The following is a 23,618-nucleotide window of genomic DNA, read 5'->3' on the forward strand; positions in this document are numbered from 1 at the left end:
GGCAAAGGTCTTGTCCAATTGCTTGTATCAGTCGATTGACTTTGGTGCCATCTTCCTGCGTTTGTTTGCCAGCTATGAGGAAGTACAGGAACTTCATTAATTCCTCAGGGATGTTAGGATTTACTCCCTCCAGATATCGGGCTGTTGGTGGCCATTTCAGCGGTTTGGCACATTGAAAGGCTTTTTGAATATCATACCTCAAATTCGAGGCCACATCTTTTGTTTTGTCAGATGTACCAAGGATATACGCCTGCTTCACAGCCTCTCCTACTTTAATGTCAGTGTTGAAAACAAGGTAAGAACCAAACCGGCCAGATTGGGATTGGATTGGCTAAATGATAGTTTGTCCCCATAATGCACAACAAGTTTTGGTTTTAGTTTCTCAAATCTGTAGTGAGTGTTTCCAAACTGGGTTTGAGCTAATTCTTGGACATAAATGTCCTTCAAGAAATCTAGCTTGACAACAGTGTTATTGTGGATAACATTTTCTTCAACAAAGGCACAAGTACTGGCAAATGCATTGCGGTGTGCTTCCTCCATCATGGCCTGCTGAGACAGAGCTTCAGGGTCACTGCTGCGCCACGACGACGGGTCTCTTGTGTACTTAGCTCTGCAACTCCTGTGGTATTGAGCCTCACAGGCATAAAGGTCATAACCCTTGATCCTTCGCAGCATCTCAAGATCTTTTCGTTCCTCTGCAATTTTGAGAACGGTTGCACCTCCATCATATTCAAATCATGATGTTGGTTCAGTTGTCCAGCTGCCTCCATGTTTAACCTTTTTTTGCCGGTCTTGTGGCAGAAAATGCAGTCTAGATTAAAAATGAATTTCTCATTTCCATCAGAAGGGCATCTTGGTGGACGTGGACGACAAACATCAGTTTCTGTTAATGATGATGAGGTCGATGAGGATGAAAGTCTTTCTAGATTAGATGTGAACCGTTTGTAACATTGTCGATGATATCCATGGTTTTCCTCGACTGTATCTGGAATTTGTAAACAGACATACGACATCCGATGAGGAGAATCTACTGGCTCAGAAAGTCTCCGCTTTTGGATTTCCTTCAGCTTTGATAGTCTCTCTTCTGTCAGTGTTGTCAATGGTCCTGATGAACTGTCCCTGTAATGTATAATGCAATGTTCAGTTTTGGAAGAAGCACCTGCCACACTCTCATCCCTCTTGCGCTTCTTGGATGCCATGTTCGTTCAGGATAGACAGTTTACTGTAAAACAATAAGAAGATAAATTGTAATTTCTAAACAATAACTATGCTGAATAAAATCTTGCACTTTACGTATTGTACTACAGGATCACTAAAATGTGGCCCGATTAGGCCCAAAGTTTAGTTTTTGTCTTCAAATTTAACAATAAGGTAAACGTGATAGAGTGTTGTAAGATGCATTATTGGATTACTGGTACTCGAAAACATAGGTAAAGACACTGAAACCATGTCTCTATCTGTCATAGAAGGAAAGTTATAAGCGAAAACGTGATTTTTTGAGTTACGCTGGCGGCCATTTTGAAAATGGCCACTAATGGGTAGTTGATCCCAAAATATTGCTGTGGGCATCATATATTGTTGTTTCATAAGGTCCCAGGGACTAAAAAAAAATGGTCCTATACTGTTATGGGGGGGGTGCACGGTGGACCCTCCTGGCCCATGGACTATACAGTATATACAGAATTTTATTTGTGTTCATCCCCAGATTCCTATTTCTCATGACAGTTTTCATTCCCCCAAGATGTGTTCTTGCATCCCATACTCCAGAGTTCAACTATTGGTTTCTTAGACAATCAGCCCACAAACAAAATCCCAGAAACTACTCGAAACAAAGCACTTAGTAAAACATGGGAATACACAAAAAACTACCCCAATAGAATATCTACACAAACAAACCAAAATCCTCTTCATAGAGCAGCTTATGGGAAATATAGGCACAGTTCTAAGCAAGAATCCACTATCCCACCAATCCTTTCCATCAAACACAACTAAATGCAAGAATAAAAACACACCAGCATCGTACCACCCAAACACATACAAAAACATACCACTTGCACCTTGCAGCATGCACTTTCAGATCTTAAGGCAAGTATTTGAAAACTGATCATCAAGCTCCATACTCCACCAAACTCTCCCAGACCTCACCCCTACAGAGGAATCCCTCCCATGACAAGCAAGAACCATATTAGTATGACTGCATTCAGTCCACCATCCAGCTTTAAAACACATTAAACACAGTACTGGTATTCATCTATTTACACAATTTGTGCATTCTTTTGGCCATCACAAAATTAGAAAGTCATGCAAATAGGAAAAGGAGTGGATTCCTGTAGAGAACCTACCAGGGGTATGTAAATTGGCAAATAAACACATACTGTATTATCAGTGAACATATCCTTATTTTACTACAAAATAATAGAAGTAGAAATTGGTGGGAGCATTTGTTTACAGGAAGTGGGAGCATTTAGTGTACCAGGCATCAACTTGGTGGTGCACGATTTGAAAATGCAGGTTGCCTGGCACGCTTAAAAGGTTTTGAAAAATATAATTTGAAATAATTTGTAGTATTATATGGTGCACTTAACAAAAATGCACTACTAGAATATGCGTAAATAGACAAATACCTGTAGGCCTGGTCACAGAAGCAAATTGTTCCAAATGAAATTACCACATAGAAGACACCAACTTGTCATCCTGCACTGCCATATTCTATCTTTACCCACACAACAATATATTTCTTCTTTGAGTGACTTGGACCAGTCCAATGGGTCATTCCAGTTACACAGGAGCTGTAGGTTTCCTGTAAGAGAGATTGATTTGCGAATATTGGACAGAGAATTACAGTTGTGCATTGTCAGTGTAGTATTGATATATAGTGCATGTAATATTTGTTAATGGCTTTGTTTTGTTTACAGTCACCTGAGAGGCATGAAAGGAGCTGTGCAATTGGAAGAAAGCAAGAGCAATGGGAGAGGCAGGAGCGTGTCAATACGAGATCCTGCCCACCTTGATACCCGAGACCCTGCTCTTACATGTCTTACCACTCCCTCAAGCCGTACAGCCCTTAATGGTTTCCACGGCAAAATGGAGGAAGCCACCCAGGCTGCTGGTGATCCTACTTGTACCGCTGCTCGCACTCAGGCCATTCGTGCCATTAAGAGGAGGAGGCTGGTGCGTGCAGGGGCCATTGTTGGCCTTAGGAAAGGAGGGAGACTTCCATCAGTGAAGTGCAAGTGTGTCCCACCCTTGACGTGTGTATTGTGTTCGCGACATCCTCATCAGTCCCAGGCAATAGTTCCACCTGACCCAGACACACAACCACCAGCGGAGCGTTATGCCAGGGTGGACCCGTCCTACCATCCAGTCCTCTCACCTGCCACAGGTAAGGATTTGAATTTCCATTATCAGTCCATAAAGTTTGTATGACATCAGTCATTTCAATCTCAAAATATATTTGGTCACAAGGGCATGAGGAGAGGGGAAAATTAAAACTTGCCTGCTGCTGTTAATCAACTGCTACCACCATCCCCTCACACTCTTCCGATTAATTCCTTTCACGTACTTAATATAATAAACTTACTTATTCTTTCTATCTACATACCAAGGGCTTTTTTCCCCTAATAGGGGAGGTAGTGAAGTCATAAAGCACATACCCACTCCCACCCATTCCACCCTGACCCACCACTCCTTGTGGATGAAGGGTTGTCCCTGTCTCCTGCCCACTGCCCTGGGCTTTGTACAGATGGAGATTAATCACAGTCAGTAAATATTTCTTGAGAACCACACTCAACTACACTTTTGTAGCATACTTAGTGATTAATTGTCACTGTCAAGAAGTGGGGAGAATTGGACTTAGCTGGAAGGCAAACTCTGAAAGGGAAGAATAGGTTTTATTTGTGAATGGGCATAAAACGTGGCCCATGGGACTGCAGCTTAGTGAGAGTTGGGCTCCGAGAAGGGAAGACCGTTAGCTTATGTAGTGGGCCTGCTCATGTGTCAGCAGCTGGGGAAAGCGTAGAAGTTCCACATGGCAATCTGCATGAGGGAGGTGGTGGTAATGCTTGTCCTTTGGTGCTCCCAAGGCAGTCAGCCTCTTCAGTGATTTCTGCCCACCTTATATTCACTGGGTCAGGTCACAACCTGCCTGCTAATTGGCTGCTGAGAGAGGCATCAATGTGGCTGGAGACACACTGCACAGCTGCTCGGGACTACCAGGTGCACAAGATCAGCTCTCTCAAGGGAATTGCATTGTGTGAGGTCACCTGTTGCGAGAGGCACTGACATGCTGTGGTGGTGCTGGGAGCCATCATGAGTTGCCTAACAGTTGTCTAGCATATCAATAATTGGAAAATCTACAGCCCCACAGTGGTTAGCAGTGGTCCCTGGGCTCTTTCACATACCTCTCTGGAAAGAAACATTGGATCGTCTGTATTTTATGAGTGTATGACTGAATGAAGATAGAGAGAGTAGCAGTCACTTGTCATATCTCTATGTAAGAAAACATGTTAGAAATGTTTTTGAAGTTATAGAGGGGGCCCAATCCTGAGACTGTGTGTCAGCCCCTTATAGGTGAAGGTGTTGATGGATTTTGAAAATGGGCTGCTTTGCTGCTCATCTTGTAGGACCACCTCATACAGGTACCCATCACTGGTTCCTGCTGCAGGGTTCCCAATGATAAAAAAAATATGACTCCTTACAAGCCATTGCAAATAAAACACTGAGAAAAATAACATGATGCACCAAAACCTCCCCAATAGGAAACTTGCAAATCAAAATCATTCAGTGATGGATATGTAGTTCCATGCAAGATCCCTCAAATCTACCCACATCTTGTTACATCACACAACCAATTGGTTGGTGGGAAGACAGCAGTATAGTACTCAAACATCCATCATCACACAAGATATCCATACAGAAACACAATTGCACTATCACAAAACTAAGCACTCCAAAACAGGTCACTAAATACTATTCTCCATCGCCACACCAGAAAAAATCCCTTCTAAGAGAAGCAAGGACCACATTCACACAACTGTGTTTAGGTCACCATCCACTAAGACAGTACCAACACTAATCCTCTCCTCAGAAACAAACTGACCCAGATGCCATCATGGAGAAAACATAGGACACCTCATTTTACATTGTTCCCATGTATCTGTACCTAGATTACAGTGGTATTTCTTTCTTGAGTGACTAATGGGCTAATGCAGTGGCTGTTCCCAGTTACCTGAGAGGTTCTTTTGGTATAGTTAAGTTGATCAATCTGTTGCTCCTGGTCTCTTGCAGAAGGCCCATAGCCTTCAAGAATCCAAAGAACAACAAAAAAATGGCCCCAACACTTTCAAAATTGACGTACAAGCAAAGATTGTCTTAACTGGAACTATCAACCTTGGAACAAAGAAGAGAAAGAGATGATCTATTGGCCATTTACAGAATCATGAAAAGCATGGAAGCCCTTGACAGAGAAGACTTATTAAAGTGGGATAGAAGAAAAACAAAGGGACATGAAAAACTCAAAATGGACAGTTATAGAAAAGATCTACATACATACATATACCAAGGCTTTTTTCCCCCTTACCAGGGGGGTAGCCAAAAAGGACAAGGCACAAAAACATTCCCACCCATTTCATCCCCGAAAACACTCCACACCCCTCCACCCTCCCTCCCATCTTAGCACCTCCTAGATGACGGGTCATCCCTGCACCCTGTCCACTGCCCTGGGTCAGAAGCAGTGTCGCAGGATAGAAAAGATCTGGGGGGGGAAAAAACAGCTTTCCACACACAGTGGTGGATGTCTGGAACAAATTGGACAAAACATACACATACATACATACATATACCAAGGCTTTTTCCCCCTTCCAAGGGAGGTAGCCAAAAAGGGAAAGGCATAAAAACACTCCCACCCATTTCATCCCTAAATACACTCCACACCCCTCCCACCCTTCCTCTCATCTGAGCACCTCCTGGATGACGGGTCATCCCTGCACCCTGCCCACCGCCCTGGGTCAGAAGCAGTGTCGCAAGACACAGTACATCCACAGCGAGGCCGCTTCATTTAATCGGCGACCCCCCCTCTCCGTCCCCCTTTGCATATAAGGCGAGGACGGGGAGAAATCCCTTCGGGCTGCGTCAAAATTTACTCGCACATACTACCCCACCCCCCACTTCCCCGCCCATTCCTCCTCATGCAGTCACAACATCATCCATATACAACCATTCTCCACTCACCTCTGTCTTCCGTCCTCTCCCTTCCTTCCTCAACAGACATTCCCCTCTTCCACAAAGCCCCCTTCACCCCATCCATCCACCTCATCCTAGGACGTCCCCTCATGTTCACTCCCTCCACATCTGCCTGCCATACCTCTTTTACTAGTCTTTCTTCACTCATTCTTTCCATGTGTCCAAACCATCCTAATATTCTTTCATCAACCCTATCTCCCAAATCCTTTTTCACCCCTGTTCTCCTCCTCACCTCCTCATTTCTCACTCTATCTAGCCTAGTAACCCCCACCATACTTCTCAGACACCTCATCTCAAACACATTCAAACTCCTTCTCTCTTCTTCTCTTATGTTCCACGTGAATTATGTTCCACATGAATTTAAGAATAAATTAGACGTTGCGAGATACAAAGACGGGCCACCACAAGCATAGCTCCCCTTCCCGTATAATACAACTAGGTAAATTCAAGTCACCCAAACAACACACTATTGCTATATTGAAGAATTTAACCTCTTCAATACGAATCAAATTCTCGCAGGGAGCATCAGCTGCCTGATGTACAGCGATTAAATTATTTACCACAATACTCGCATTATAAAATATAAAGTTACAACTGTATTACTTGTTCTCTTTCACCCTGAATATTGATGATGATGATATGGTTTAACATTACAAACTCCACCTATCGGGAGACTAGGATGGGGCTCCCTACAGAGGACTTTGTAGAGTGGAATTGAATGAACCATGCCCTTGGTTCAACTTTGCCAGTGCCAGGGTTCGAACCGCCATCCCCTTGACCATTGCTGCAAGTAAAGATGTCTTAACCCACTTAGTCAGTGAGCTTCCCCTGAATATTAATAACCACAGAAAATATGATCAAACCAGTTATGGGGGTCACTCAGCTACAACTACAAAATATAATGAAGACACTGATGCTGGCATCCTCCTATACCCACTCGTGCCTCATGACGCCCACATAGGCATCATTATATGGAAGGGGTTAAGGGTCAGTCTGGTGACAGTTTCTAGTTACCTGGGAACTGTGGGTCTCTTGCAAGGCATCTGGGGAAACATATTGATTGTAGGGGCATGGCTATGTGGATTATAAGTAGCCCCCAGGAATATTTTTTTCTTTCTGGGTTTCTGTATGTGACCTCCTGTGTATGGAAATTGGGGTATGGCAGGTCTCTTAGAGGTGATCCATGGCTCCCAGGTTAACTAGCTACAACCATTAGGCAGACTTATAGGTCATTCATGGGAAAAAAATTGTTGTTTAGGGATTGTTAAAATGGGACAGTGTATGATGAGCTATTCAATCTCATCTCTGGTGGTTGCATCTTGGGCAGTTTGATTTTGTGGTCAGGCCTATTCTTTGTTAGTACTGTCTTAGAGCTGGATGGTGCCTTGAATGCAAGTGTGCTAATGTGGTTCTCACTTCTCTTAAGGGGTATTTTTCTGCAGGGTTGAAGTATGGGGTTTGGTGGTCTGTCTTGAAGAACTTGTTTAATAATTTGGGTGTGATGAATCGAGTTCAGGCTTCTAGCATAGATTTGAAAATGTAGAATCGTTTTTCTATATCAAATGATGTTCAATATGATTTGTTTTTTGTGGCAGATGTGTCACTGTCAGAGCATTTTGATGCTGAGCTAAAGACGAGTGATTGGCATCGACAAGTTCTGATGTCAAAGAGTGCTCGGCCACCCTCCATCTCAAGAAATAGAGTCCAACATTTGCTGCACACCGAGAAAAAGAAAAGGAGGAAAGATAAGGACCATAAAAAAGAATATACAAAGAAGCATAAGAAAGAAGGGAAAGGAAGAATAACATTAAGTAAGTGGAATAGTGGTGTTTGGAATTACTTTAAGTTTTTGAGCAGGGAAGAATACACTGTGGACCTTCTTAACAGAGGTGGTTCTTTGATATAATCATTGTATATAATTTTTCATTTATTTATTTATTTTTTGGCATTATCCAATCTTCTGGTGCATATTGTATTTTTGCTTTTGTTTATAGTAATTTATATCATTTAAGATATAAAACTCAAGTCTTTGTTTCCAATTGGCATTTCAGAATTGAAAAAATCACTTTTAACAGGTGATATTTGCAAAGACGGTGATTACCGAAAAAAGAGGCTTGCTTCCCAGGATGGGCTTTGTAAGTTAAACATTTTCGTGTAATCACTCTGGGGGTAGGAAGATCTTGATCTTAGTTAGATAATACAGTGCTTGGAATGCAAGGCAAAACCAATTTGCCATGTATAATGATGACAATAATTTTTTCAATTCTATTTTCTTTTGTAGAATATGAGATTAAATTTCCAAATTCGGAGCCATTTTCAGTGAATTTTAAGTTATCTCATAGTGTAATAATGTAGGAGATTGGATGCTTGGTGACAGATGTAGAACAGGGTTCAAGCATAACATCTGTCTAAGTTTAAGTTTATGGTAAATGTGGCTCAAGATAACATAGATAGTTACCAAGCTCTTTCCTCTCAGATATTGTCTTTGATGCAAATAGTATTTGCCATAAACTGAGTTAAAAGTTGATATACAGTAAATTCTGATGGGTTTTATACAATAAGAGAGATACAATAATGAATTTCGGATTGCCAACTCACCATTATTGGGTGACAAAGAGATTGAGTTATTGATATCGTTCATCAAAGGATGATGGTTTCAGATTGTCTTGGATGTATATAGCAATGATATATATATATATATATATATATATATATATATGAAGCAATCACATCACTGTGATACGAAAGTGTAAAATAACCACAGGAGAATAGAAACTTGTAGACAGTAAGTACTTTCGTATATTACATCTTCAGATTTTAGCCTGTAGATGTAATATACGAAAGTGCTTTCTACAAGTTTCTCTTCTGTAGTTATTTTGCATATATATATATATATATATATATATATATATATATATATATATATATATATATATATATATATATATATATATATATATATATATATATATTGCAAAATTATCACAGGAGAAAAAAATGGAGAGTATTTTTCCATAATTACAATGTAATATGTCTGACCATATAGTTATGTGAATGTACTTAATGTTTGTAAGTTTCTTTTCTTCTGTGGTAATTTTTCATATATATATATATATATATATATATATATATACGTAAATACATATAGTGTGTGTGTTTGTGTATGTATATACATGTATACATTCCAGGTTATATTAAATAACATTGTAATATTTATACATTGTTTTTATTTGTCAGTTTTGGTACGAATATTTACATTTTGCGAAACGGTGTTTATTTCTTCAATACAGTGTTACTTCTTTAGAACATACAGAATATTCTTAGTAGAACTTGGAAGTTTGTAAGATATTTTATACTTTAAGGATAAATCATGCCATAAGAAGTTGATGTGCATTTTTATCCCTCCAGGAGAGGAGTAGGTTCTACTAGCACCACGATCAGCTGATGAAAGGTTTTTAGTGAACAATTTCTACAACACAAAGCTACTCAGGAAGTTAGCTAAGTAAGCTTTGCATTATAGAAATTGTTTATTTTGTTGAGATAAATACTGAGTACCCTTTGATTTTTCTTCCAGTAACTATGAAGCGAGTGAAGATGGAGGAGGACGATGACACTGGATCGTTGTTTGGTAGTAAAAATTCATCTCCGAGTGCCAGTCCAGCTCCTGTTGATCGCTCAACTCAAAAGAAACACTCCAACTCTAACAAAAACAAACAAGTAAGTATTAGTATTATTATCACTCCCCCGGTATCTTTTCCCCTCCCTCCCAGTCCCACTTTTGTTCTAACCTTTTTTACCACATGAACAACTTCACCTCTTTGGGAAAACGTGATCCTTGCGAATAGAATCACTGATTATTGTTTATGATTTACTACTAATACTCCCCCTCTCCCTCCCAATATCCATCTCTTTCCCTCTCTCCTTACAGTCATCTACCCATCCATCCTCCCCCTTCTTCCCCCTACCCCATTTCATTATTAGAGAAGCAATCACAGGCATAAACTTTTTTTCTTTTTCCTTTTTCCTGTCAAGTGGTACTAGTTTTCTGGCCTCCTTGAGAGCATAATTGGAACAGAAGCATTAACATAAGAACATAAGAATGAAGGAGACTGCAAGAGACCATAAGGCCTACACTAGGCAGCTCCATATCCATCACCACCTGTCATCCCCATCCATAAAATTGTCTAACCCTTTCTTAAAACAACTGATAGTTTCAGTGCTCACTACATGGTTGACCACCCTATTAGTAAACCAATTCTTGTCTATTTCCCTCTTTAATAAAAATTTGTCCAGTTTAAATCTATTAGTGTGAATCCTGCCCTGTTGTTTTAATATAATGACCTTGTTTGCATCACCCTTGTTAAAGCCTTTGATCACTTGAACACCTCTATTAGATCACCCCACACTGTGTCTTTCCAGAGAGTGTAAGTTAAGGTGCCTAAACCTCTTTTTGTAAGGCAAATTTCTGAGTCCATATATAATTTTGGTCATTCTTCTCTGTACTGATTCTAGTGAATTGGTAACCATTCTATAGGACAAGAGATCAAAACTTTACCACATAGTCAAAGATGGGTCTAACTATCGCTAGATAGAGCTTGATAATTACCTCTGCACTTCTATTTGTTACCGTCCTAGCAGTGAAACCTAATGCTCTGTTAGCTTTACTCCAGGTGCTACTGCACAGTTTCCTGGGTTTAAAGTCTGGACTTGCTAGAACTCCCAAGTCTCTTTCGCACTCGGCTTTCTCTAAAAGCGTGTCATCTAAGCTGTATCTATTTACAGGGTTGTGTATTAAATTTTCCATCACATTTTCATGTTACACCAGATTTTTTAAACCACTCCATCTCCCATCCTCATCACCATTCTAGCCTCATCCTTCTTCCCTCTCCTGTTCTTGAATGGGTACATCTTCTCCCTCTCTTATATCCCCACCCACACCATCTTCAGATATATTCACACACTTGTTTTTATCATCATCACATTCCATCCTTTATATTGTTTTCATCTTCACCCCATTCCATCCAGTGTGGAAGGTGAAGGTGAATGGAATGAACTTGGGGGGAAAAGGAGTATGAGGTGGGTGGATTGGATGAAAGGGGCATCAGATGCAAGAGTAATGTAAGTGGATAAAGTGGGGGTGTAATTAGGAGTGGAAGTAAACCAGCTTTGGCTGTCCGGTTCCGCCATGGAGGTGCTGTGTCTTGCTGCATTGCCTCTGGCCTGAGGAGTGGCTTGGGGATGGGGATGATCCTCCATAGATGAGGAGCTAAAATAGAAGAGAAAATTAATATTTTTTTGGATGGGTGTAGGAAGATTATAAAGGAGAAAAGGGTCCTTTGGTGGATATATTTTGAAGCCATATATGTCCATACCACACCAGTAGGCCTCTGTTCATTTGTACATGCACTTTTTTCCTCATTTTCCTATTATTTTCATATTTAACATTGTCAATACTCATAATACCATAGAAAACTCATCTCCAACCATTTCCATCCTTCATGGTATTCATGCTAACAAGTCATTTCTGTACAGCAGCATGGATTTCAATAAACTCTTAACTGTACCAATTCAGTTGCCAGCTTCTTAACCTTCCACATAGATATTCATGCATTCATCATATTAATGTTGATTTTTTTTTTTATTGTTATTGATTATTTTATTTTTATTTATTTATTATTATATATATATATATATATATATATATATATATATATATATATATATATATATATATATATATATATATATATATATATATATATATATATATATTCCTAGATCATCTTTAGAAGATAATGGTACCAAGTGTATCCTGAAACATGACGCTTTATATTACATTGATGGTAATAGTAATCAATATTTCTATTCTATTTTCAGGGTTCCATGTCTAGTTCATACGATATTGACAACATTGTGATTCCATACAGTATGGCTGCCTCTACAAGGGTAGAAAAACTTGAATACAAAGAAATCCCAACTCCCAAGTGGAGAATTGTTCCTCTCTTACCTCCTGTTGACCCCACAACCCCTAGTCAAGAAGAAGATGATGTAAGTTGTTCTTTTTCTTGTAGCCATTTAACATTTGTCCATTCAAATCATTTCCATGCTGCATGCTTTAGAAAGAAATGTTTAGGTTATAATAATGTGATTTGAATTTTCTGCCATTTCATCGTGTTTATCACAATAGATTGATTATATCCAATATAGAGATTGAATTGATGCTGAATTTCTTTTATAGTATGAAGACACCTGTGAAGAGGCATATGTGGCCAGGCACAATCGCAGTGAGGAACTGGAACGAAAGAAGTTCCTACAGTACCTCCAGATGCAAGTGTCTTCACGCTCAAGGGCTCGACGTACTGACTCTTCAGGCACTAATACACCAGGTATGGTACTTTTTGTTTTCTTGTATAGAGACAACTCTGATACTTAATGTAGGTCTTAATATTTTGCATGAGCTAGCCAACTAAAATGTTAAACAAAGAGGAGAGCAGGGCTGAAAAAGGAGATGGTAGCTAGGGTTGATGAAAGAGTATTGGGATGGTTTGGACACATGGAAAGAACAAGTGAAGAAAGATTGGTAAAAGAGGTGTGGAAGGCAGAGGAGGTGGAGGGAGTGAATGTGAGGGGGACAACCAAGGATGAGATGGTTCAATGGTGTGAAAGGGGCATTGAACAAGAAGGGGAATATCTTTTGAGCAAGGAAAAGAGAAGGCAGGAGATAGGGGTGAGTGGAGAATGGCTGTGTATAGATGATTACGTGTGAATGATATTTTGACATGGCCTGAAGGGACTTCTCCCAATCTTCTATTTTTCTGCATGAAGAGATGGAGAGGGGTTAACTGATTAAGTGAATCAGCCTTGCTGTGGATGTGCTGTGTCTTGCTGTCTTGCTGCATTGCTTCTGACCCAGGGCAGTGGGTGGGATCCACGGAATGCCTATCATCCATGAGGAGATAAGATGAGAGGGAGGAAACGGGGATGGGAGTGGAATGGGTGGGAAGGAGTGCATATATGCCTCTTGACTTTGGCTACCTCCCTTCTAAAGGTATGTAGACTGTTGCGAGTGTTTAAATAGTAACTTGAGTTTTCGTAACCCTTTATGATATGAGGCGTGTTTTTAAGTACAGTTTTGAAATAGAAATGAAACGAGTAGACTTTTCGTAACAATTTTTTTACATGAAAGCTGTACTGTAATCTACTTTTCAACATAATTTCCAACAATATTAAGGCATCATATTGTACAACCAGCTTTTGAATACCATCCTCGTAGAAATCTGCCACCTGATTAGAGAACCACTGCAACACAGCCGTTTTGACATCATCATCATCATGGCGCTGACCACCCAGATGCTTCTTCAAATGCAGGAAGATGTGGTAGTCACTGGGTGCTAGATCAGGGCTGTATGGAGGGTGGTCAAGTTGTTCCCAGCCAAATGATCTGATCACATCTTGAGTTTGATTGGCTGCGTGGCTGAAGGTCGTCCACTTTGTTCCTCATCATGCACAATTGTACAGCCATCTTTATAAGCTCTCACCCATTTCTGCACCTTCCCATCACTCATAATGTTTTCTCCATGCACTTCACTGATCTGACAATGAATTTCAGCCACTTTCATGCCTTTAGCAGTAAGAAAACAAATCACAGGGCATATTTCACAGTCAGCAGCATTCTCAAGCGGAGGAGGCATTTCAAATACTCACAAACAAACTTAAACACAGTCAGATGATTCCGTAATGGCAGCTGTGGCTAGCCAAGAGATAGTGGTACACAACGCACATTGCCAAGTGCCGACCACAGTGCCACAATGGCAGAATTTCAAAACGGTATTTACTTAAAAAACACGCCTCATATATCAGGCAGGGAACAGGGCAGTGAAGTACCTATAGATTTGTGAAATTTTTTGTTTCAATTACTGCTGGTAATGTTTACAAAGGAATGCTTTAAAATAAAAAATATTGGTTGGTCAATTAGTTAATCCATTGCCCTGGCTCTGTCCTGCAGTAGACCCACAGCCCCATGATAATTTAGCCATAGCCATCAGAGAGAAGCGGTTTTGTCTGTGTTGTGTATGTTGGATGGATGGTGTGAAGGTTGGGGGCTTGGATACACAAGTAGTGTCTGTTGGGCAGGGACAAGAGAGTGCAAAAGGTAGGAGTGAATAAAGGGAGATGTCTATCTATTCCAAAAGGGTTCCACCAATATCTGCCCATCAGACACTTGTACAACACCTATTTGCTTCCCTCTTATCTAAGCTCCTTGTGGATGAATGCCCAAGTCAGAAGGGATGTACATGGATGAAAAAGACAGTGCAGTCTGGAAGGATATTCTCACCTGTTTCATAGATTATTTTTAGTGGATATAGAGGGAGGATTGTAATATGGTGGTGTGATGGTAAACCAGATCTGGCTGTTTGGCTTCACTGTTCCTTGATGCGTTGCTCATGACCCAAGTGGTGGTGTATGGGATGGGTACTTTGATTGAACTTGTTCATGACTGCCACCCCTTTTGTGACTTTGTTTGGCCTACACGTTACTCAAGGAAGACATACACTCCTGTCTGGATGGAGTGAGAGTAAGGTAGTGTGGGAAAGATGCTTATTGTCTTCCTGTGGTGGTTGTATCTAGGTCATTTGAGTTTGGCCAGGTCATTACTGTGTTGATACTGCTTTTGTGGTGGGTGTTGCCCAGAACACATTCATACTAATGTGATTCATGCTTGTCAGATGAGTGATTTCTCAGCAGGGCAAGTATCTGGGGGAATTTGGTGTAGCACTGGGTTTGGGGGTTTGCATATTTGTTAGTTCATGTGTATGATCTACAATCTTACTTTACCAAACCCTCGCCTAATTTATGATTTGAACATTTGATGTTTGAAAATTAGATATTCTAAATTTCTCCCCGTCCTCTCCTTATATGCAAGGGGGGACGGAGAGGGGGGGTCGCCGATTAAATGAAGCGGCCTTGCTGTGGATGTGCTGTGTCTTGCGACACTGTTTCTGACCCAGGGCGGTGGGCAGGGTGCAGGGATGACCCGTCATCCAGGAGGTGCTCAGATGAGAGGGAGGGTGGGAGGGGTGTGGAGTGTATGTAGGGATGAAATGGGTGGGAGTGTTTTTATGCCTTTCCCTTTTTGGCTACCTCCCTTGTAAGGGGGAAAAAGCCTTGGTATATGTATGTATGTATGTAAATTTAACTTGGATTGAGTGTATGTAGTACATATTTGTAATTGATATTTCAAAGATTAATATGTTTATTGATTTTATCTCAAATGACTTTACAGACCACCCAATGTCTCCAAGACCTTCTGATGCTGTGAGTGATGCATTGTCACCATTGGCAACACCTCCAGCCACCCCACAGGGTCCCTCAGAGGACTCAAACCACTCTACCTCCTTGCCTGCCTCCACCAGTCATCTGCACTCCTCTGGTCCTGCAGTCTCCAGTGCGCAACAATTTGGTCTCTCCACCAATGCCATGATACCAGGTTTGCGACGAAGTCGTACGGTCAGCATAGGCAAAGCACGCTCTGGTCTCTCGTGGGAAGAAGGACCCTTGGAAAGGGAAGAGGTAAAGGTACATAAATACATTACTTTAAGTACAATGTCTTCTAACTTTCTGCATGAGGGGATGGAGAGGAGGGGGGGGAGGTTGCTGATTAAATGAAGTGGCCTTGCTGAAGATATGCTGTGTCTTGCTGCATTGCTTATGAACCAGGGCAATGAGCGAGATGCAGGGATAACCTGTCATCCAGGAGGAGCCAAGAAAAAGAGGAGGGAAGGAGGGGTGGTGAATAGGAGTGGAGTGGGTGGGAGTGGAATTATGACTTGTGGGGAAAAGAATACTGCCACCAAGTGTTCCCATTTGAGTTGTTTGAGTCTTAAAAGGCGACAAAAATGGGATGATGATAGGACTAGGCATCCTTCTCCCTGGGGGGACAAGCAAAGGCATAATGGTCTTGCAGTTTTCCAACTAGAACCGTAAAGTTTGGGTCTTTTAATGTGTGTAGATGTAGTACAGATGAGAGTAAAAGTAAGAGATAGGCATTGTTTGTGAGAAGAAATATGGATGTGTTGGCATTGAGTGAAAGGGAGGAGGGAGTTTGAATTTGGGAATGTAGTTGGGAGGGTGTCAGGAGCGAAGAGAGGACGAGGGAGAGAAGGGGTGGCTATACTAGTAAGTGAAGAGGTAGGTAAACACATGAAATGGAAGGTTTCTTCAAGGTTAGTGTGGATGAAGGTGGAACTGGATAAGGAGATGTGGGTTTTTGTAAGTGCATATGAGCCTGATAGTGAGAAGAGTGTAGAGGAAAGGGAGGCTTTTTAGACAGATTTAAATGAGTGCATAGAGGGTTTAGGGAAAAATGTCGTATAGTGGTATTGGGAGATCTTAACCACTTCCATACGGTGACGCCTACGTAGGCAGCATGAGGAGCAAGTGGGTACTCGATGTTGCCGACGTCGCCATCTTGATTATATTTATTGTAGTCATACCTACATAATTTTCATTCTCTCTAAACTGGCTTCATCAGTTTTCTATGGTTATCAAAATACACGGTTGAAAGAGAACGAACGATTGAGCACTGACTTTATTTTTTATAATGCTATTATTATGACGCAACATCACACGTCGGGCAGGTGAATGGGAGTGGAGTATGTGGGGATGGATTTTTTTTTTCTACCTCCCTTGTAAGGGGGGAAAAATCGTTAGGTATAAGTTTGTATTAAATAACTTCCAGTGTAATGGTTATTTACAATTTGTGGTAGTATTAAGAACCATTTGGGGAAAAAGAATGTATTTCCAGATATTTTCTAGATAACCTTCCCCATTTTAGTCCCTCAAATTTAGGGTCAGCTGTATTTTTTATACTTGAACATTGATTGTACTATCTCAACCAATTCCTAATGCTATTACATTATTCCAGGGTGGTCCTCCTCCTTATGAGTTACGTATTTTCCCTCTGAATGATGTTGAGTATGCAAGTCTGGTGCGGGAATGTGACTGTGATATTGTTGGACCCCCTAGCCCGCCCCAGGACCTGCCACCCAGCACAGCACAGGTACGAATCTTAAACATTATTGAAGCTCTCAGTCTCTCTCTTTACTACTGCTGAATTTTGTGTGTTTATATATGTTAATGTATCCTCAGAGTAAGATTATGGTGATAATAGTGGTTGGAAGGCACAGGATTGATGCTCATGTCTTAGGAGAAAATGGAAGGAGTAGAAATTTATAGATATCCAGAAACTGTTGTACATATGACTGTTTTTTTCCTCTCGCACCACCCCATTCATGTATAAATTGAACAGCCAAGGCGACATAACACATCTGTGGTGAAGAATCCCACCTTTACCTCAAACCATTCATTCTCTCCATTTCTAATTCTAACACAGGCTCTACTATTGTAAAAGCTCTTGACTGCTCTTAACATCTTTCCTCTTATTCCATACATCTGCAATACATCCCACAGCAGCTTCCTGTCTACCCTGTCATAACTCTCTCCCAAATCCAGGGATGGAATGGGTGGGAATGATTTTATGCCTTTTCCTTTTTGGCTACCTCCCTTGTAAGGGGGAAAAAGCCTTGGTATATGTATGTATGTGTTACCACAAAAATCTGATCCACACAACCCTTACTTGTCCTAAACCCACACTGTTCCTCACCAGTTACTCCCTCTGTTCCCCGTCTAATCCTCTCAATCAAAACCCACCCATGAGCCTTCCCAACTACGCTCAACAAGATGATTCCTCAGAAACTGATACACTTACATATGTCTCCTTTTCCCTTGTAAAGCAGAACTATAAAGGCACTGCTTTAGTCCTCCAGCGCTCTACCCATCTCTTAAACAAATATTAGATAACCCCACAAGCCAGTCCACCATCATAGTACTTCTTTCACTATCTCTATTATATATATATATATATATATATATATATATAAGCATTTCCCATTACAACTACCTTTCCCTCCCTATGCTGCAGAGTTAGCAACATCCAAAAATACTCGGCCCATCTTCCTTTGACTACCGTCTCTTCTATTATCTTCTCTCCATGCCTTTTACCTTTTCTTCTCTACTTGATTCATCTCCTCTTCCTCTCTTAATTTCACATCTGCTTTACTTTTCTTTATACCTCTTATCTGATTATCTCGTTCTATTTTGTTACCAATCTGTGAATGCTCACTTCTCTTCTACAACTTTCTTTGCTTCCTCATTCCACCAACTACTTCCTTTCCTTGTATTTTTTCCTGTCTTCCTTTTCCACACACCATCTTTGTACACTTTGTGACTCCCTTCTTGAACTATCCCCATTCCTCTTTCACTCCCTGCCACTCCTCTCTCAGCTTCATTTACTCCTTTTCTTTCTTATTTAAGCAGTTTACTTTAACCACCTCCCTACCTTCTGTCCTTTTCCACTTTCTCCATCTATCCTCCACCAAAAAATTATTTGATATTCCCCCCACTCTCTTCCCTTAGAACTTGTACATCCTTAACTCTTCCTACTATTCTCCTGGTTACCATTATCTAGTCCATTAATGCCCTATCTACCACCCATCCACCGCCCTCTCCCATGTGTACTTATGTTTGACTTTCTTCCTAAACACTGTATTTGCTATCAACAGCTCTCTAGACACATCACCATCGACTCTCCACCATAATTTATTCCTGGAACTCCACACTTCCCAACCACTCTGTCTATTGGTTCATTTCCTTCCCTAACAGGCCTCCCAATAACACTACATTGTTATTTCTCCCAAAACCCTCTATGCTACTCATTTAAATCTATTAAGAAAACCTCTACACTCTTCTCACTACAAGGCCCATATGCACAAACAAAAATCCACATCTCCCTAGTTCCACATTAACCTTGAAGAAACCTACTCCACACATTTACCTATCTCTTCACTAAGTAGTATAGCCACCCCTTCTCTCCCTCATCTTCTCTTCTCTCCTGAGACCATGCCAACTATGTTCTCAAATGCAAACTCACCCCTCCCTTTCAACTTGGTTTCACTCAATGCCAACATACCCATTTTTCTCCTCACAAACATACAGTCTATCTCTTCCCTTTTACTCTCATCTGTACCACATCCACACACATTAAAAGATCCCAACCTTAAGGTTCTTGTTGGAAAACTCCTCCAAGACCCCCTTTTGCCTTTGCTTGTTTTAGGAATGTCCCCTTTGGCACTACAGGGAGAAGGATGCCTAGTCCTATCCCCATCCTGTTTTTGTCACCTTTTACAATTTCAAGTGGGAACACTTGGCAGTATTCATGTTTACATGTATTTATGTTCCTCCAACAACAAAAACATAGGCCCATTGGTTAAGATTGTCTCATTTAGTACAACTGCCAATAAAAGAACAGTATTTTAGGGACCGAATCTCAAGTGGTATGATGTAGCTTAATGAACAAACACTGCCTAACTTTTTAACATAAAATCATTGTCCATCTTCCAGAGTGGCCGAAGTTCTCCCTTGAGTGAAGTGACCGACTCTGCTCCAGAGGATGATGGGGGCTTGTATGATGATACCAGCCCTGAGTGGACAATCTCTGGAGTCAAGGACAGCAGTACAGGACAGTATGTGCTGCAGATACAAAGGAACCAATAGCAAGCAAGGGGCAACTGGTCATTCCTCGTATTCAGCTTAAACTATATCATATAGTTTAAAACACATTGCATTCTATAGTAAAAACAGGCTAAATTGTTGAATACATTGCATCCTATACCCTGCAATATGCTACAAATCATATTATACAACACACTGCATTGTACTTTATCCAACAAACAACATGCTATTCAAAACACACTACATACAGGCATATACACCAAGATTGAAACTAAGCACTGATTGGGCAGAAGTGGGAGATGCCATTCCTGCTTTTGACTCTGTCTCTGTCTCTCCCCTTCTCTTCTTCTCTTCTCCTCTTCTCTTCACTTCTCTTCTGTAATTTTCATATGTAATTGATTTATGGATGTTGAGTTTGGTATGAGTGGAGATGGTGTATGAAGATTGGTTGAAATAGTTATTTTCCAGAAGTTTGTTCAAAAATGTATGTCCAGTCTTGCAATTCAGAGCAACAAAATTGACTGCATATTCATATCCTAAAGATTCTTCCTATTTCAGTGCCAAGCAAATTGGCTGACCATATTATGTCAGGTCACTAAAGATATTGCCAAGATGCTATGTATCTCATTATGAAAGATTGTTGTACCCAATGAGTGGAATAATTATCATTTTAAAACTATAAGAAAATTTGTTTTCCTGAGAGCATAGTGTGCACATGTGTGGCATCTTTGTGCAGTTTAGCCCAGCAGCTGCAGGTTGGAAAGACAACAAAGAAGGGCATCTTCATAATCGCATCATTGTCGTCATCATCATCATTTTTGGATTTTGCCCGTGGTGAAGCAGTACTTTGGCTTAGTAAGATGTGGCTAAAGAACTGCAACTTAGCACTAGGCTGGGCTTCTTTCCTGTTTGGCAGCGAGGCTGAGCAAGCTGTGAAGCCTCCACCGGTGGTCCTTCAGGCATCAGCTGACAAGTCACACCTTCCTCTATACATTCATGCTCACATTGTTTCCAAATCTTCCTTAAGGATCGATCAAGCCTAAGTTCATGTTAGCCCCAGTAATTGTGTCGAGTTAAAAGCACCAATACGCTTACTCCAATGTATTTGTATGCATGCATGTGCATGTATATATGCATGTACATTTATATATATAGGTACATATATGTGTTGACGAGTGTGTACATTATATATATGTCTATAAGCATGTGAATACATATATTTATATATATTGATGTCTATGTATGCAAATACACACAAGCATACACATTAATGAGTTAAAGCAAAGAGAAGGAATAGCAAGAAAGTAAACTCGATCTGGTTAAATAGAACTAGGTGTGCATGCACACACACGCACACACACACACACTCACACACACACATACACACACACACACAGACTCATGTAGATACACATGCACACACACATGGTATGGTCTATACAGAGTGAAAGATATAAATAAGAGTAAAAGAAGAAAATGGTAACTGAGTTGCCTCCAGCCTGGTGGACAGACCATATGAAGAGATCAGAAGGATTAAACCTTTCAACATTAAAAGAGAGAGGAGGTGACTTGATCACAGTGTTCAGGTCATTATTATTATTATTATTATTATTATTATTATTTTTTTTTTTTTTCATTTTTATTTATTCATTATTATTATTATTATTATTATTATTATTTTTATTGATAATATATATATATATATATATATATATATATTTTTTTTTTTTTTTTTAAGGGGGGTGAGAGAACATTGGGAGGTCATGGGAACACATTGAAAAAGACTACATGGCTGAAGGATATTAAGAAATGGTTTACTGTACAGGTATGTCAACTCTTGGAATAGTCATACTAGAAGACCTTTTCCTCCTTTAAAGGGTGTTGGCTAAGTCAAAGCATGCACTCTCCCTACACCCAATTCCAAACCCATCCAAAATCCATTGGAAACCATAAATGGATTTAAAGCTAGGTGTGGTAGATGGAGAAAAAAAAAAAAGAGAAAAGACCCTGTGAGGATAGCTCTCTTCTTTTATATTACATTTAAGTAAACGACACACACACACACATGCACACACACACACACACACACACACACACACACACACACACATGCACACACACACACACACACACACACACACACACCTACATGTATACAATGTTATTCATTTGTAGGCATGCATGTATGAATGTATACAGATGTATGTAGTAAAATGTAGGGAACGATGATAGGTACCTTCAAGTGGTGATCCTGCAAGATGGGTGTTAGAAAATTATCTCCCTATTGCCCATCTTCAGAACCTATCAGCACCCTCACTTTATCTGGGGGTGCAGCCCTGATGGGCTGACACTTGGTCTCTGGACTTGGCCTAAGATCTCAAACAATTTCAGCTATATTTCCCCCACCTTTTTACATAAGGAGAACTTAAAACTAATGACTGCATCCCTTGTACTGCCTGTGACATGAAAAACTGCCCCACACAGATACACTGTAGACAACGGTACAATGTTTCTCCCCAGAGCTCTTTAAGGACGGAGTCTGAAGACCATTGCCAGCCACTCCAGGGCTGTGGCTTTCCAGTCGGAGAAACTCGAGGCAAAGGTTATTACTAAAGTGTGTTTGGATATATATACGTTGGTATTACATTGGAAATACATGTATAAGACATAGAAAGGGTATGTATGTAATATGCATGTAGATGAAGATATGTATGTGTTGACATGTTCATTAACATACATTCTCCATATTGGTATGCATCTACTCTATCGTATAGTGTGTGTGTGTGTGTATGTTTCTTTTTTGGCACATAGTTCTGATGGATGGTTTTGAGATTTTTCTCAGTGTTCTGTCTCTACTTTTGTCATACAGGTTGAGAATCCTTTATTTGAAATTTGAAGACCTCCAAAATCTGAAAGTTTGGAGTGATAGAAGTGTCACAAATTAAAAATTACAGATGTATATGACCAGAAACAAACTGTAAACTTGGTATGAAATAATGACAAAAGACATACATACCAAAAGCCTTTTCCCTTGTATAAGTGGCAGATGGAAGTATACACTCACTCTACACCCATCCAAAACTCGTTCATCTTGGCACATCATGGATGAAGGGTCATCCTAACCCCTTCCACACCACTCAGGTCAAAGGCAATGCAGTGAGACACAGTGCCTTTACAGCAAAGTCTCACAGTCAGAGCTAGTTTACTTCCACTGCCTCATTTTATGACGGGAACCCCCTCTCCCCCCACATTGCCATAATTCACCATCACCTCCGCTCATTAGTTTGCCACTACATATGACCCCCATGATGTACAACTCTTCACCTCCTTCAGCATCTCGCCCCTTAAACTAGCATCCAACCTGTCACCATTATTACTCCTTGTATATCTCATCACTTAAATTTTGCCTACATATACTCTCAACTTATACCTCTTACGCACCCTACTTAGGAGAAAACTGAAAGTAAATTTGGGCAAAAGTAAGGTGATGGGATGTACAAGAAGGATGTCACTGGATTGACTCTAAATAATTATACTTAATTTTGTATGAAATCAAAAATAATGTTGTTGGAATAATCACAAATTGATATCATAATCTAAATAAGGCACTAATGTTAGAAAGATTGTTATCCTAGTAATTTTGCTTATCACACAATAATACTTTACTTATCTGAAGTCATCCTTTTATGAATAGAGTAGTATCAAAACTAACAAGAACTGGGTGCAAAGTGTGTGTGTATCCATTGACAGAGTAACCCTCTCAAAAAGGGAAAAGGCTCTTTGGTATGTGTCATTTACAAAGTTGAAGT

General features: G+C 40.4%; 1 protein-coding gene across 5 annotated transcripts in view; it reads left to right on the forward strand.

The window, feature by feature from the left end:
- nsl1 (non-specific lethal 1) overlaps window positions 1-20,496 on the forward strand; it is a 277,204-nt gene extending 256,708 nt beyond the window's left edge. For 3 of the 5 annotated variants that reach the window (XM_076175485.1, XM_076175483.1, XM_076175484.1), the window contains exons 4-12: window positions 2,916-3,382; window positions 7,836-8,051; window positions 8,292-8,375; window positions 9,815-9,957; window positions 12,118-12,288; window positions 12,479-12,626; window positions 15,524-15,816; window positions 17,165-17,299; window positions 19,699-20,496. In XM_076175485.1, coding sequence (XP_076031600.1) covers window positions 2,916-3,382; window positions 7,836-8,051; window positions 8,292-8,375; window positions 9,815-9,957; window positions 12,118-12,288; window positions 12,479-12,626; window positions 15,524-15,816; window positions 17,165-17,299; window positions 19,699-19,851 — 1,810 coding nt within the window. In that variant the 3' untranslated portion in view covers window positions 19,852-20,496. The remainder of the gene's footprint in view (window positions 1-2,915; window positions 3,383-7,835; window positions 8,052-8,291; window positions 8,376-9,814; window positions 9,958-12,117; window positions 12,289-12,478; window positions 12,627-15,523; window positions 15,817-17,164; window positions 17,300-19,698) is intronic. The other 2 variants (XM_076175486.1, XM_076175487.1) reach the window with 2 other exon arrangements.
- The last annotated feature ends 3,122 nt before the right edge of the window (window positions 20,497-23,618 follow it).

The sequence above is a fragment of the Oratosquilla oratoria genome, chromosome 37 (genome assembly GCF_046742065.1).
Source record: "Oratosquilla oratoria isolate Oo_2021 chromosome 37, ASM4674206v1, whole genome shotgun sequence".
Taxonomy (NCBI): domain Eukaryota; kingdom Metazoa; phylum Arthropoda; class Malacostraca; order Stomatopoda; family Squillidae; genus Oratosquilla; species Oratosquilla oratoria.